The 17,285-nt window shown below is 46.4% G+C and overlaps 1 protein-coding gene across 1 annotated transcript in view; it reads right to left on the bottom strand.

Annotated features, from left to right (window-relative positions):
* Positions 1–2,416, bottom strand: part of TTYH2 (tweety family member 2) — a 48,229-nt gene extending 45,813 nt beyond the window's left edge. The window contains exon 1 of the mRNA XM_069951530.1: positions 2,188–2,416. Coding sequence (XP_069807631.1) covers positions 2,188–2,316 — 129 coding nt within the window. The 5' untranslated portion in view covers positions 2,317–2,416. The remainder of the gene's footprint in view (positions 1–2,187) is intronic.
* Positions 2,417–17,285: the final 14,869 nt, after the last annotated feature.

Genomic DNA, 17,285 nt, shown 5'->3' with positions numbered 1-17,285 from the left:
TTCTCAGTATTGGTGGGGGACCTCCAACAACTGGGGGCTTTATAAGTGGTCACAGAGGGTTTAGACAAAATGTCATAGGTTTAGATAACCTTTAAGAGTTACAGGAATATACAGGGACTTGGGACCGGCCATCGATATACTGGAGGGTACGACTCCCAGACCTCCCCTACAGGTGATTGGAGCACATGCTCCTCCTATTTAGGGGGCACAGCGCTGTACCTTTAGTAGAGGCTGTGCCAGGAACTGCAGCTCAGTCCCAGGTCAATAAACAATAATGAGGACAGCTGAGGGGTACACCTCGCTCAAAATGATGGATCCGATTATCATCAAAGTCCTGGAGAACCCCTTTAAGCAGTCTGAACTCCCTGCACCTATACACTGTAACAGACCACCAGCATAAGACAGATCGGTGCTGCTCATGTATTTTACACACAGGGGACGGTTTGGACTGAACAACATTGTAGCAAAGAAAACCATATAATATAAATATATATACAGCTCTATAGTGAGACAAGGAGTATATTACTATATATATATATATATATATATATATATATATATATATATATATATATACAGCTCTATAGTGAGACAAGGAGTATATTACTATATATATATATATATATATATATATATATATATACACAGCTCTATAGTAAGACAGGGAGTATGTAACTATATAAACAGCTCTATAGTGAGACAAGGAGCATATAACTATATATACAGCTCTATAGTAAAACGGAGTATATAACTATATAAACAGCTCTATAGTAAGACAAGGATTATATAACTATATATACAGTTCTATAGTAAGAAAAGCAGCACCGTAACTATATACACCATACCATACAATAGTGATATATGTGGATTATATATGATGTATGTAGTCACTATAGTTCTATATACTGTCCTGTAGTGATATATTGTGTATATACAGTCATTATTGCCCTGTAGTGGTGTATAGTGTATATAGAGTCACTACAGTTCTATATAGTGCCCTGTGGTGGTATATACAGTCACTGCCCTGTGGTGGTATATACTGCCCTGTGGTGGTATATACAGTCACTGCCCTGTGGTGGTATACACTGCCCTGTGGTGGTATATACAGTCACTGCCCTGTGGTGGTATACACTGCCCTGTGGTGGTATACACTGCCCTGTGGTGGTATACACTGCCCTGTGGTGGTATACACTGCCCTGTGGTGGTATATACTGCCCTGTGGTGGTATACACTGCCCTGTGGTGGTATACACTGCCCTGTGGTGGTATACACTGCCCTGTGGTGGTATACACTGCCCTGTGGTGGTATACACTGCCCTGTGGTGGTATACACTGCCCTGTGGTGGTATACACTGCCCTGTGGTGGTATACACTGCCCTGTGGTGGTATATACAGTCACTGCCCTGTGGTGGTATACACTGCCCTGTGGTGGTATACACTGCCCTGTGGTGGTATACACTGCCCTGTGGTGGTATACACTGCCCTGTGGTGGTATATACTGCCCTGTGGTGGTATACACTGCCCTGTGGTGGTATACACTGCCCTGTGGTGGTATACACTGCCCTGTGGTGGTATACACTGCCCTGTGGTGGTATACACTGCCCTGTGGTGGTATACACTGCCCTGTGGTGGTATACACTGCCCTGTGGTGGTATATACAGTCACTGCCCTGTGGTGGTATACACAGTCACTGCCCTGTGGTGGTATATACAGTCACTGCCCTGTGGTGGTATACACAGTCACTGCCCTGTGGTGGTATATACAGTCACTGCCCTGTGGTGGTATATACAGTCACTGCCCTGTGGTGGTATATATAGTCACTATATACTGCCCTGTGGTGGTATATACAGTCACTATACACTGCCCTGTGGTGGTATACACTGCCCTGTGGTGGTATATACAGTCACTGCCCTGTGTTGGTATATACAGTCACTGCCCTGTGGTGGTATATACAGTCACTGCCCTGTGGTGGTATATACTGCCCTGTGGTGGTATACACTGCCCTGTGGTGGTATATACAGTCACTGCCCTGTGGTGTATACACTGCCCTGTGGTGTATACACTGCCCTGTGGTGGTATATACATAGACATACAGTTATATGACCCCCACCTCCCTATAGCGCCATACCGGACCCCGGAGCTCAGCCCCCCGCACTCCCCTCACACTTTGCCGCTTTGGGGCACTCACCTCCCGGTATCCCGGGTCCGTCGGGTTGAAGTCGCTGCTCCGGGGTTTCAGCGACAATTCCAGGTGCGGGATGTTGTGCAGCCAGTAAACCCACCAGGGAGTGATATATTCCACGCGTGCAGCCGCCATCCCCCCCGCTGATCTCCCGGCTCCGGAGCTCACATCCCCGCGCTGCCGGACACTGACTGCCTGAGTGTGAGGAGACGGGCGGGGGCGCGCAGCGCGTACACTCAGCAGGGGGCGGGACCGCGCAGCGCGTACTACTCACAGGAGGGGCGTGACCGCGCAGCGCGCACCACTCACAGGAGGGGGGAGGGGCAGGGTTATTGGCCGGTTATGGCTCTAACAATAGGGACGTATAGGAGATTGTGTCACCATTGTTATTGTTAGAATGGTGGGAGCAGCACCTCACATAGACATATGGCTCCCATAGACTTATATAGTGGATGGGGAGTGCCCCCATAGACTTATATAGTATGTACATAGTGGATGCGGAGCGCCCCCATAGACTTATATAGTATGTACATAGTGGTTGGGGAGCGCCCCCATAGACTTATATAGTATGTACATAGTGGTTGGGGAGCGCCCCCATAGACTTACATAGTATGTACATAAAGGATGCGGAGCGCCCCCATAGACTTATATAGTATGTACATAGTGGTTGGGGAGCGCCCCCATAGACTTACATAGTATGTACATAAAGGATGCGGAGCGCCCCCATAGACTTATATAGTATGTACATAGTGAATGGAGAGCGCCCCCATAGACTTATATAGTATGTACATAGTGGATGGGGAGCGCCCCCATAGACTTACATAGTATGTACATAGTGGATGGGGAGCGCCCTCATAGACTTACATAGTATGTACATAGTGGATGCGGAGCCCCCCCATAGACTTACATAGTATGTACATAGTGGATGGGGAGCGCCCCCATAGACTTACATAGTATGTACATAGTGGATGTGGAGCCCCCCCATAGACTTATATAGTATGTACATAGTGGATGCAGAGTGCCCCCATAGACTTATATAGTATGTACATAGTGGATGCGGAGCGCCCCCATAGACTTATATAGTATGTACATAGTGGATTCGGAGCGCCCCCATAGACTTATATAGTATGTACATAGTGGATGTGGAGCGCCCCCATAGACTTATATAGTATGTACATAGTGGATTCGGAGCGCCCCCATAGACTTATATAGAATGTACATAGTGGATGTGGAGCGCCCCCATAGACTTACATAGTATGTACATAGTGGATGCGGAGCGCCCCCATAGACTTACATAGTATGTACATAGTGAATGGGGAGCCCCCCCATAGACTTACATCGTATGTACATAGTGGATGGAGAGCGCCCCCATAGACTTACATAGTATGTACATAGTGGATGCGGAGCGCCCCCATAGACTTATATAGTATGTACATAGTGGATGGGGAGCGCCCCCATAGACTTACATAGTATGTACATAGTGGATGCAGAGCGCCCCCATAGACTTATATAGTATGTACATAGTGGATGCGGAGCGCCCCCATAGACTTACATAGTATGTACATAGTGAATGGAGAGCACCCCCCATAGACTTACATAGTATGTACATAGTGGATGCGGAGCGCCCCCATAGACTTATATAGTATGTACATAGTGGATGCGGAGCGCCCTCATAGACTTACATAGTATGTACATAGTGGATGGGGAGCGCCACCATAGACTTATATAGTATGTACATAGTGGATGGGGAGCGCCCCCATAGACTTATATAGTATGTACATAGTGGATGGGGAGCGCCCCCATAGACTTACATAGTATGTACATAGTGAATGGGGAGCGCCCCCATAGACTTATATAGTATGTACATAGTGAATGGGGAGCCCCCCCCATAGACTTATATAGTATGTACATAGTGGATGCGGAGCGCCCCCATAGACTTATATAGTATGTAAATAGTGGATGGGGAGTGCCCCCATAGACTTAGTATGTACATAGTGGTTGGGGAGCGCCCCCATAGACTTACATAGTATGTACATAGTGGATGGGGAGCGCCCCCATAGACTTACATAGTATGTACATAGTGGATGCAGAGCGCCCCCATAGACTTATATAGTATGTACATAGTGAATGGAGAGCCCCCCCATAGACTTACATAGTATGTACATAGTGGATGGGGAGCGCCCCCATAGACTTACATAGTATGTACATAGTGGATGGGGAGCGCCCCCATAGACTTACATAGTATGTACATAGTGGATGCAGAGCGCCCCCATAGACTTATATAGTATGTACATAGTGGATGCGGAGCGCCCCCATAGACTTACATAGTATGTACATAGTGGATGGGGAGCGCCCCCATAGACTTACATAGTATGTACATAGTGGATGCGGAGCGCCCCCATAGACTTACATAGTATGTACATAGTGGATGCGGAGCGCCCCCATAGACTTACATAGTATGTACATAGTGGATGCGGAGCGCCCTCATAGACTTACATAGTATGTACATAGTGGATGGAGAGCGCCCCCATAGACTTATATAGTATGTACATAGTGGATGCGGAGCGCCCTCATAGACTTACATAGTATGTACATAGTGGATGGGGAGCGCCCCCATAGACTTACATAGTATGTACATAGTGGATGCGGAGCGCCCCCATAGACTTATATAGTATGTACATAGTGGATGCGGAGCGCCCTCATAGACTTACATAGTATGTACATAGTGAATGGAGAGCACCCCCCATAGACTTACATAGTATGTACATAGTGGATGGGGAGTGCCCCCATAGACTTATATAGTATGTACATAGTGGATGCGGAGCGCCCTCATAGACTTACATAGTATGTACATAGTGGATGGGGAGCGCCCCCATAGACTTACATAGTATGTACATAGTGGATGGAGAGCGCCCCCATAGACTTACATAGTATGTACATAGTGGATGGGGAGCGCCCCCATAGACTTACATAGTATGTACATAGTGGATGCGGAGCGCCCTCATAGACTTACATAGTATGTACATAGTGGATGGGGAGCGCCCCCATAGACTTACATAGTATGTACATAGTGGATGGGGAGAGCCCCCATAGACTTATATAGTATGTACATAGTGGATGCGGAGCGCCCTCATAGACTTACATAGTATGTACATAGTGGATGCCGAGCGCCCCCATAGACTTACATAGTATGTACATAGTGGATGGAGAGCGCCCCAATAGATTTACATAGTATGTACATAGTGGATGCGGAGCGCCCCCATAGACTTATATAGTATGTACATAGTGAATGGGGAGCGCCCCAATAGATTTACATAGTATGTACATAGTGGATGCGGAGCGCCCTCATAGACTTACATAGTATGTACATAGTGGATGGGAAGCGCCCCCATAGACTTATATAGTATGTACATAGTGGATGCGGAGCGCCCCCATAGACTTATATAGTATGTACATAGTGGATGGGAAGCGCCCCCATAGACTTATATAGTATGTACATAGTGGATCCGGAGCGCCCCCATAGACTTACATAGTATGTACATAGTGAATGGGGAGCGCCCCCATAGACTTACATAGTATGTACATAGTGAATGGGGAGCGCCCCCATAGACTTATATAGTATGTAAATAGTGGATGGGGAGCGCCCCCATAGACTTATATAGTATGTAAATAGTGGATGGGGAGCGCCCCCATAGACTTAGTATGTACATAGTGGTTGGGGAGCGCCCCCATAGACTTACATAGTATGTACATAGTGGATGGGAAGCGCCCCCATAGACTTATATAGTATGTACATAGTGGATGCGGAGCGCCCCCATAGACTTATATAGTATGTACATAGTGGATGGGGAGCGCCCCCATAGACTTACATAGTATGTACATAGTGGATGGGGAACGCTCCCATAGACTTACATAGTATGTACATAGTGGATGGGGAGCGCCCCCATAGACTTACATAGTATGTACATAGTGGATGCGGAGCGCCCCCATAGACTTACATAGTATGTACATAGTGAATGGAGAGCCCCCCCATAGACTTACATAGTATGTACATAGTGGATGGGGAGCGCCCCCATAGACTTACATAGTATGTACATAGTGAATGGGGAGCGCCCCCATAGACTTACATAGTATGTACATAGTGGATGGGGAGCGCCCCCATAGACTTACATAGTATGTACATAGTGGATTGGGAGCGCCCCCATAGACTTACATAGTATGTACATAGTGGATGGGGAGCGCCCCCATAGACTTATATAGTATGTACATAGTGAATGGAGAGCGCCCCCATAGACTTACATAGTATGTACATAGTGGATGCGGAGCGCCCCCATAGACTAACATTTTAGGGTCTAACAAATAATGAGAGTGATATCTTCATGGAGATGGATTTAGGCTAGATGACAACTTTAGAGAAAGCTACAGAACATTCCACTTTCACTTTCTCCCATTCTATTAAAGGGGAACTCCGGCAAAAATAAAAAATAAACTTTCCAAAATATAAAGATTTGTTATTGACTTTTATGTAAAAATCTCCAGTCTTCCAGTACTTATCAGCTGCTGTATGTCATGCAGGAAGTGGTGTATTCTCTCCAGTCTGACACAGTGCTCTCTGCTGCCACCTCTGTCCATGTCAGGAACTGTCCAGAGCAGGAGAGATTTTCTATGGGGATTTGCTGCTGCTCTGGACAGTTCCTGACATGGACAGAGGTGGCAGCAGAGAGCACTGTGTCAGACTGGAGAGAATACACCACTTCCTGCAGGACATACAGCAGCTGATAAGTACTGGAAGACTGCAGATTTTTACATAGAAGTAAATGACAAATCTGTATAACTTTCTGACACTGGTTCATTTGAAAAAAAACAAAAATTCTAGAGTTCCCCTTTAATAATCGGCACCTTGCACGCTGCTGGTGCCCCCGGATAGTGGCAGGTACCCAGGTCAGATTGCGCCTGGTCTTTCCTATAACATTTTGATGGTGAAGACTATTCAGGGCACTTATAGGGTCTGATATGATATCACGGGACGCCTGTGTACGTGGGGTCACATGTCCCTCCGACCCGATCAGAGTCACAGGACTCTAATCAGGCCATTAATTATATCTGAACCATCCCCCTGCACTGCGGACATGGAAACCCTGTAGACTCACAAGGAGTTTCCTGTTATCCCCACAATAATTAAATCCTCGTTCTATCGCTCGTGTGACTCATCTCTGGCCCCTCGAACATCATTAACGTGTACCGGACAAACAGCGATAACAACGTCCCATCCATCACACTGCAAACAGGGGGGGATCAGCTCCACTGCTGATTAAGGGGAACTCCAGAGAGAAAAATATGTTTAATTTTACTGGTTTCCGAAAGTTCTATAGATTTGTATCTTATTTCTATTTAAAAAATCTCCAGTCTTCCAGTACTTATCAGCTGCTGTATGTCCTGCAGGAAGTGGTTTATTCTCTCCAGTCTGACACAGTGCTCTCTGCTGCCACCTCTGTCCATGTCAGGAACTGTCCAGATTACAAACATAGAAGATTGTTGGCAGAAAAAGACCCCTGGGTCCGCCTAGTCGGCCCTTTTAAGGCTAGGTTCACACTGCGTTTTTGCAATCTGTTTTTTTCAAAGAATGGATGAAAAAAAACTGATGCATTTGTGTGCATCCGTTTTGATCCATTTTTCCATTGACTTCCATTGTAAAAAAAAAAAAACGGATCAAAACGGATCAGTTTTTTTGACGGACACAAAAACGTAGCTGACACTATTTTTGTGTCCGTTAAAAAAACGGATCCATTTTGATCCGTTTTTTTTTACAATGGAAGTCTATAGGAAAACGGATCAAAACGGATGCACACAAATGCATCCGTTTTTCTGCAAAAAAACGGACTGCAAAAACGGACTGCAAAAACGCAGTGTGAACCTTATTATCTTAGGATAGATATATGTATACACCAGGCAGGTTTACATTCTGTTACTGTAGATTTACCAACCACATCTGCTGAAAGTTTGTTCCAAGCATCTACTACTCATTCAGTAAAGTAATATTTTCTTATGTTGCTTCTAATTATTCCCCCAATAACTTTCATTGTGTAGGAGCAATTCCCCATAGAAAACTCCTCCTGCTCTGGACAGTTCCTGACATGGACAGAGGTGGCAGCAGAGAGCACTGTGTCAGACTGGAGAGAATACACCGCTTCCTGCAGGACATACAGCAGCTGATAGGCACCACAAGACTGGAGATTTTCACATAGAAGTAAATTACAAATCTGTTTAACTTTATGACACCAGTTGATTTTATTTGAAAAAAAAAAAAAAAAAACTCTGAAGTTCCACTTTAATGGGACCTCACAGATTGGCGGATTATCAGATATTCTGGATTACCAGTCTTTGTGAGTTTATAGCGCTTACCTGAGATAAAAAACTAATTTGGAGGTGACAGTTTCTCCATATTGGGCTCATCTGGGAGGCGGCGTGGGTTTTTGTATCTGCCATCGGTGTGGTGCCCCTCCCCCCATCCCTGCCTTATATATACTCTGCAGCTATTGCCCCTCTACCCCCCCATCCCTGCCTTATATATACTCTGCAGCTATTGCCCCTCTACCCCCCCCATCCCTGCCTTATATATACTCTGCAGCTATTGCCCCTCTACCCCCCCCCATCCCTGCCTTATATATACTCTGCAGCTATTGCCCCTCTACCCCCCCCATCCCTGCCTTATATATACTCTGCAGCTATTGCCCCTCTACCCCCCATCCCTGCCTTATATATACTCTACAGCTATTGCCCCTCTACCCCCCCCCATCCCTGCCTTATATATACTCTGCAGCTATTGCCCCTCTACCCCCCCCATCCCTGCCTTATATATACTCTGCAGCTATTGCCCCTCTACCCCCCCCATCCCTGCCTTATATATACTCTGCAGCTATTGCCCCTCTACCCCCCCATCCCTGCCTTATATATACTCTGCAGCTATTGCCCCTCTACCCCCCCCATCCCTGCCTTATATATACTCTGCAGCTATTGCCCCTCTACCCCCCCCATCCCTGCCTTATATATACTCTGCAGCTATTGCCCCTCTACCCCCCCCCATCCCTGCCTTATATATACTCTACAGCTATTGCCCCTCTACCCCCCCCATCCCTGCCTTATATATACTCTGCAGCTATTGCCCCTCTACCCCCCCATCCCTGCCTTATATATACTCTGCAGCTATTGCCCCTCTACCCCCCCCCATCCCTGCCTTATATATACTCTGCAGCTATTGCCCCTCTACCCCCCCCATCCCTGCCTTATATATACTCTGCAGCTATTGCCCCTCTACCCCCCCCATCCCTGCCTTATATATACTCTGCAGCTATTGCCCCTCTACCCCCCCATCCCTGCCTTATATATACTCTGCAGCTATTGCCCCTCTACCCCCCCCATCCCTGCCTTATATATACTCTGCAGCTATTGCCCCTCTACCCCCCCCATCCCTGCCTTATATATACTCTGCAGCTATTGCCCCTCTACCCCCCCCCATCCCTGCCTTATATATACTCTGCAGCTATTGCCCCTCTACCCCCCCCCATCCCTGCCTTATATATACTCTACAGCTATTGCCCCTCTACCCCTCCCCCATCCCTGCCTTATATATACTCTACAGCTATTGCCCCTCTACCCCTCCCCCATCCCTGCCTTATATATACTCTACAGCTATTGCCCCTCTACCCCCCATCCCTGCCTTATATATACTCTACAGCTATTGCCCCTCTACCCCCCATCCCTGCCTTATATATACTCTACAGCTATTGCCCCTCTACCCCCCCCATCCCTGCCTTATATATACTCTGCAGCTATTGCCCCTCTACCCCTCCCCCCTTCTAGTACCCAGGGTCCTATGTGATGAGTATGGCTGCAGATCACACACTCTCATACCTGACTAAAAGGGTTAAAGTGAGTGTCCCTGAAATAAGGAAGCAGCCCATGGCTGTCCATGGCCAGTCTGGCAGCTACAATCCCCGGGCGGTCAGCTGATTATAAATGCACAACAAGAATAAGGCAACTTTTCCAGTAACTGCAATACAGAGAAAGAGGCGTCTTGTGACCCGAGGAGTCAGGTGACCGCGCCTTCTTCTCCCATTGGAAAGGACTTGGGTCACTACTGGAGCTTGTGGCACCGACGGGTTTCTCATTTATGGGTCACTTATTGGTTATTGTAGCACTAGCTAAAAAAAAAAACCAAAAATCTTCCTTTTTTATATAGGATGTGCGAACACTTTCTGACCACAGGGACCCCCACCGATCCTAATTCAGCACCCAGACTAATGGTGCGTTTACACAGACAGATTTATCTGACAGATCTTTGAAGCCAAAGCCAGGAACAGACTATAAACAGAGAATGGGTCATAAAGAAAAGACTGAGATTTCTCCTCTTTTCAAATCCATTCCTGGCTTTGGCTTCCAAAATCTGTCAGATAAATCTCTCTGTGTAAACGCACCATAAAACTGCAAATAAATTTCAAATCAACTGGTCCCAGCAAGTGCCAGAAATTTATAATTCACTTCTATAAAAAAAAAAAAAACTCCAGTCTTCCAGTACTTATCAGCTGCTGTACGTCCTGCAGGAAGTGGTGTATTGTCTCCAGCCTGACACAGTGCTCTCTTCTGCCACCTCTGTCCATGTCAGGAACTGTCCAGAGCAGGAGAGGTTTTCTATGGGGATTTGCTGCTGCTCTGGACAGTTCCTGACATGTACAGAGGTGGCAGCAGAGAGCACTGTGTCAGACTGGAGAGAATACACCACTTCCTGCAGGACATATAGCAGCTGATAAGTACTGGAAGACTGGAGAGAATACACCACTTCCTGCAGGACATACAGCAGCTGATAAGTACTGGAAGACGAGATTTTTTAATAGAAGTAAATTACAATTTTATATAACTTTCTGAAACCAGTTGATTTGAAAGAAAAATAATTTTCGCCGGAGTTCCCCTTTAATACCATGTCATATCTCGAGTCCAGGTGACCATATTTCCACCACGTCCCCTCTTCTCTTGTTCTTCAGACGTTGCGGCGGTGAGCTTATGGCGGTCTTCCTCATTTACACCTCACCCACAGCATCCTACAAGCCGTTCGTTTTCAGTACTCAGGAACCATGCCAAGCAATTAGCCACCGTCCCCCGCTCCAGTCTGGGGGCTTTCCCAGCAGCTTCCTGGCACATGAGCGGCTGCGGCTGTCTGGGGGGTGATCCGCCAGGTGCTGCACCTCCATTTATATTAGGAACAATCGGTTTTATCTGGAGAGGAACACAGGCTGGGGCGCTTGGTATTAGCATAGCGAGCGAGACGTCACTTCAAGACGGGCGATTGGAGACTTTCATCTGGCAGCGGCAGATACAGGCTCATTATATAGAAGAAGCCACATCACAGACGCTATACGGACAGCCCCCGCTTCTCTCCTGGCAGCGCCCGCCTGGATGTTATAACGGCAGGCAGCTGTCTGTTAGCCGGTGACAACATAAGGATTATGGTTCTTACCAGCAGACAATAGGGGGATACATGAAGTGAATGGGACTGTTAGGCAGAGCAGGCAGCTGCTGCGGGGCCCTCAGAGAGGGGGGCCCAACCATGGTGCCAATTCCCTGGCGCAGCATGATAAGGGGCTCAGCACTTGGCACCATAATGCACCACTTTAATCTTTGCTATGGGGGTCTCCTTCCCCACTCTACAAGGGCTCAGCCACCCTGGATTTTGACACCACGTGTCTATAGCGTATCGGGGAATAATGCGCAATCACAGGTCCTCTTAAAGGGGGTTTCCTCCCGATGAGTGGGGGGCGGGGTCAGACTCCTGTCTTGGGTAGGATTATGGGTAACTCTTTAGTATGAGGCTATAGTTGTATTTTTGGGACTTGACGTATTGTTCCCATTTTCTACCAGTCTGAAGATTGTGTGAAGTTTACAGCACTAAAAATAAGGTGCAACACGTGTAAGAAGATTACAAATATATATATATACACTGCGCCAAAGTCACTTCTTTTAGCAGTAAATCTATTCAGCAGCACTGCTTCATGTATCATGGGCTCTTCTCACTGTAATGTAGGACTGTGACCACACTGACATCTAGAGGCTGTTTTCTGTATTGCATCACCGCAGACGGCCCTCAGAATAAAGTACAGTACAGTTTTGGCACAATTACCTTACAGGTAATAATGGGGGGGTTGCCAGTTGGGCTCTATGTATTCTGTCTGCATAAATCCAAGCAAATTTTCTCCCAAATTAAAGTGTTAATGTCACATCACGCCGCTTCCGGATCATCTAATAATCTGGACGTTGGGGTCTCTATGGATATGGAGACACAATGGGACTATAATCCACGCATCTTCCTTTGGATCCAATGGGGGTTGTGCATCTCCTTATCCATGAAGACCTGAAAGGAGAAGTCCAGCAATTTTTTTTATTAAAGTATTTTATTGCCCCCCAAAAGTTACACAAATCACCAATATACACTTATTACGGGAAATGCTTATACAGTGTTTTTTCCCTGCACTTACTACTGCTTCAAGGCTTCACTTCCTGGATAACATGGTGATGTCACTTCCTAGATTACATGGTGATGTCACTTCCTGGATAACATGGTGATGTCACTTCCTGGATAACATGGTGATGTCACTTCCTTGATAACATGGTGATGTCACTTCCTGGATTACATGGTGATGTCACTTCCTGGATTACATGGTGACGTCACTTCCTGGATAACATGGTGACGTCATGACCTGACTCCCAGAGCTGTGCGGGCTGTGGCTGCTGGAGAGGATGATGCTCAGTGTCCCTCCAGTGCCGTGTCCCCCTGCCATCATAAAATGTAAACAAGAAAAAGCAAACAATACATCAAGGATTATGCACACAGTACCACCATGGTAAAAAAAAAAAAAAAATATGATATTCCACTAGGCAGTGAGCTGAGCACACCATTCTCTTATTTTGTGTTACCCCTGCCACCATCCTCTCCAGCAGCCACAGCCCGCACAGCTCTTGGAGTTGGGTTGTGACGTCACCATGTTATCCAGGAAGTGACATCACCCTGTTATCCAGGAAGTGACATCACCCTGTTATCCAGGAAGTGACATCACCCTGTTATCTAGGAAGTGACATCACCCTGTTATCTAGGAAGTGACATCACCCTGTTATCCAGGTAGTGACATCACCCTGTTATCCAGGTAGTGACATCACCCTGTTATCCAGGAAGTGACATCACCCTGTTATCCAGGAAGTGAAGCCTTGATGCAGTAGTTAGTGCAGGGAAAGAAACACTTTATAAGAATTTTGCCGTAATAAGCGTATATTGGTTACTTGTAACACTTTTGGGGGGCAATACAATACTTTAATATTTTAGACAGACTTCTTTAACTTCTAGATTAGCAGACACTCTCACCAATGATCCAGAATAGACTCATCATGACAGATATATCCTTAAAGTGATAAATAGGAAAAGGACAGCGGCGCACTACCACATGCACCCTATAAGCAGTTATGGCGCTGTTCTCTATGATACCCCAGCAGGGCAGCTATTGGGGTATAATGAAGACGCTCACATATAAGGAATCGCTCATCCGATCTCGGAGTATCCCTATATGAAGCGGATATTCTGTAACCTGAGCCACTCCTCACCCTGTAACAGCTTTCATAGGACACAGGAGATGGATGGGATGAGGATCACTTGAGTTACATTACTGTGTTATGTTATTAGGAGACACTAATGGGATTCACCTCCTAGAAGAGGTCACATGGCCGCAGGATGTTAGGCCCTCGTCTGCCTCAGTCCCCGCAGGCCTATGCTACTGTTTATTCACCATATCAGGAGTTTCTGCTTATTAACCTGTTCAATACCAGATCAGTTTCCACATCCATCACAGGGTTCACTTATTGTTTCTTATCTGCAATACATAGGAGGAAACTCACTAATCTACAAACCTTATGTAGATACTAGAGATGAGAGAATTTACAGTAACAGGGATTACTGTTAGCTTAGGGATCGGCTCATCAGCCTGCTGCCGCTCCTGCCCGGGTGCCTGGTAAAGCTGAATCCCTTTGTTCTGTTTCCCAGGACTGGATCCAGCTTTTCCAGGCACAAAGAGCAACACGGAGTCATGACAGTCGGCTGATCAGCTAATGCAGCAATTCTCTTCATTGTTACTGTAAGTTGTAATAGACTAATAGATTTCCTTGGCTAATTTCTACTGTGCCAGAGCTGCAAGACATTACCCACTGGCTGCCAGTTACATGAATTACAGGTGTGAATACTCTCCTACCCTGATCCCACCCCAACGTACACAGACAGTCACTAGGAACAGCAGTAACCTATACAAGTCAGAGGAAGCAGGGACTATGCAGAACAGCATTGCTGCAGGATACAGGCCCCAGCTCAGCTGCAGGAGAGGAAGAGTTATAGAATCAGTGTTAAAGTGGGAATTATATCTTACCGATAATTCATTTTTCAGGAGTCCATCATGACAGCACCACCTGGAGATTGATCCCATTAGTCCTAATAGGAACAGGAAGCACAGAGAAGTTAAAATAGGCCCCTCCCCGGGCAAGCCTCAGTGTTTTATAAATTACTATCCACATAGCCAACAATACAACCACACAAGGGGCGGACAATAAACAGGTGCTGTCATGATGGACTCCTGAAAAATGAATTATCGGTAAGATATAATTCCCACTTTTCAATACGTCCAGTCATGACAGCACCACCTGGAGATATACCAGATTACCTGACTTAGGGAGGGACCACAGCATGTAGCACTTTACGTCCAAACGCCAGGTCTTGAGACGATGCTACATTGAGCTTGTAGTGACGAAAGAAGGTATGTGGTGTCGCCCACGTTGCCGCTCGACATATCTGCTCCAACGATGCTGATGACTTCTCAGCCCAGGAGACCGACATTGCTCTAGTAGAATGAGCTCGCAAATTTTCCGGTACTTCTTTACCTGCTAGTTTATAGGCTTCAGCAATTGTAGATTTCATCCATCTAGCAATGGAAGCCTTGGATGCCTTTTTCCCTTTATTAGGCCCTTGAAATTGTAAAAGAAGGTTCGAGTCTACTCTCCATTCTTTGGTGGCTTGTAAATAGGCAATCACAGATCTACGTACGTCCAGTGTATGGAAGGTTCTTTCCTTCGCATTTTTTGGGGAATCACAAAAGGAAGGTAAGATTATGTCCTGTGATCGATGAAAGTTGGTGACAACTTTCGGAAGAAAGGAAGGGTCGAGTTTAAGAATGATTCTGTCGTCTAAGATTGTAAGGTAAGGTTCCTGGGAAGAAAGAGCCTGTATCTCACAAACCCGCCTTGCTGATGTAATCGCAATTAAGAAAGTTGTCTTCAGTGAGATATGTTTTATGGACGCTTCTTCCAGAGGTTCGTAAGGTTTTTGTGTGAGACTTTGCAGTACCAGGTTTAAATCCCAAGGTGGTGTTAGGTTTGATATTTTAGGTTTCATTCTGCTTACTGCTTTAAAAAACCTCCTAATCCACCTGTGATCTGCGATGGGCGTGTCAAAAAAACAGCCTAGTGCTGCCGCCTGAACTTTAAGGGTACTGCATGCGAGTCCTTTGTCTAGGCCATCCTGTAAAAAATCCAAAATTTGTGGAAAATTTGGATTCATTGGGTCAGGTGGGTTATCTCCACACCAGGAAGAGAACTTTCTCCAATATTTTAAGTATATGGAGGAAGTTACTTCTTTCTTACTCTTCAGCATCGTGTCAATTACCTTGGATGAGAGTCCTTTGTTGGCAAGGTAGGACTTCTCAACAGCCATGCTGACAGATGTAGTTGATGTAGGCCCGGATGTCTTAGAGGGCCCTGTAGAAGGAGATAGTCTCTTAGAGGAAGGCGGAATGGACCCTCTAGACGAAGATGCTGAAGAAGAGAGAACCAGCTTCTTTTTGGCCACAGGGGGGCCACGAATATCACTCGAGTCTGGCCTGACAGTATTTTTTGTAGCGCCCTTGCTACCAGAGGAAGTGGAGGGAATGCATAAGCTAGGTTGAATGTCCACCGTTGGTTTAAGGCATCCACTGCTTCTGGCATCTCTTTGGGATTTAAGGAGAAGAACTTTTTCACTTTTGTGTTTTTTTGGGTGGCGAACAGGTTCACTTCTGGAACCCCCCACTTTGAGATCAGGGTCTGGAATACTTCTGGGTTCAGGCTCCACTCTCCGGGGTGTATCTCTTGGCGGCTTAGGAAGTCGGCTACGATGTTTTGAGAGCCTTTGAGGTGAACTGCGGACAAGGATACTAGATGGAGTTCTGCCCAGCCGAAGATCTTTCTTGCTAGAAACTGAAGCGGTCGGTATCTGGTCCCCCCTTGGTGATTTATGAAGGCTACTGTCGTGGCATTGTCGGAGTAAACCTTTACATGCTGATGCCACAGATGATCTTTTGCTGCTTTTAACGCTTTGTATACCGCTTTTAGCTCGCGGAAGTTGGACGAGTTCTGTCGAGTCAGTTCTCCCCATTTTCCTTGAAACAGGAGGTCTTGAATGTGGGCTCCCCAGCCCCACCTGCTTGCGTCCGTTGTCAGAGCTACTACCTGCTGAGGGAACCATAGACAACCTTTGTTTAGATTTGTTTCCTGACACCACCACTTTAGCGATCCCTTTACCTGCGGTGACACTGACATCTTCTTGTCTAAGGACAGTGGAGACCGGTCCCATACTCTTAGTATTTGTGATTGAAGAGTTCTGGAATGGCTTTGACACCAGGGAACAGCCTGCATGCAAGACACCATGGAGTCTAGAAGGGACATCGCTTCTCGGATTGTGACTGACCTTTTCCTTGTAAACGCCTTGAATTTTCCCTGGAGTGAGGCGACTTTTGCTGGAGGTAGGAAGGTCATCTGCCGTTCTGTGTCCAGAATCATTCCTAGGAATTTCTTTGAATGGGATGGGACAAGATCGGACTTTTCCACATTGATGATCCAGCCTAGGGTTTGGAGACAAGAGATAGTTAAATTGATGTCTTTTAGTAGTTGGTCCCTTGTGTGAGAGATCAACAGTAGATCGTCCAGGTATGGAATGATTATGACCCCTTTTAGTCTGAGATGTGCCACCACCTCCACCATTATTTTCG

Source organism: Dendropsophus ebraccatus, chromosome 14 (genome assembly GCF_027789765.1).
Source record: "Dendropsophus ebraccatus isolate aDenEbr1 chromosome 14, aDenEbr1.pat, whole genome shotgun sequence".
Taxonomy (NCBI): Eukaryota; Metazoa; Chordata; class Amphibia; order Anura; family Hylidae; genus Dendropsophus; species Dendropsophus ebraccatus.
The sequence above is the reverse complement of the archived record's forward strand: the minus strand, read 5'-3'. Positions and strand labels throughout refer to the sequence as shown.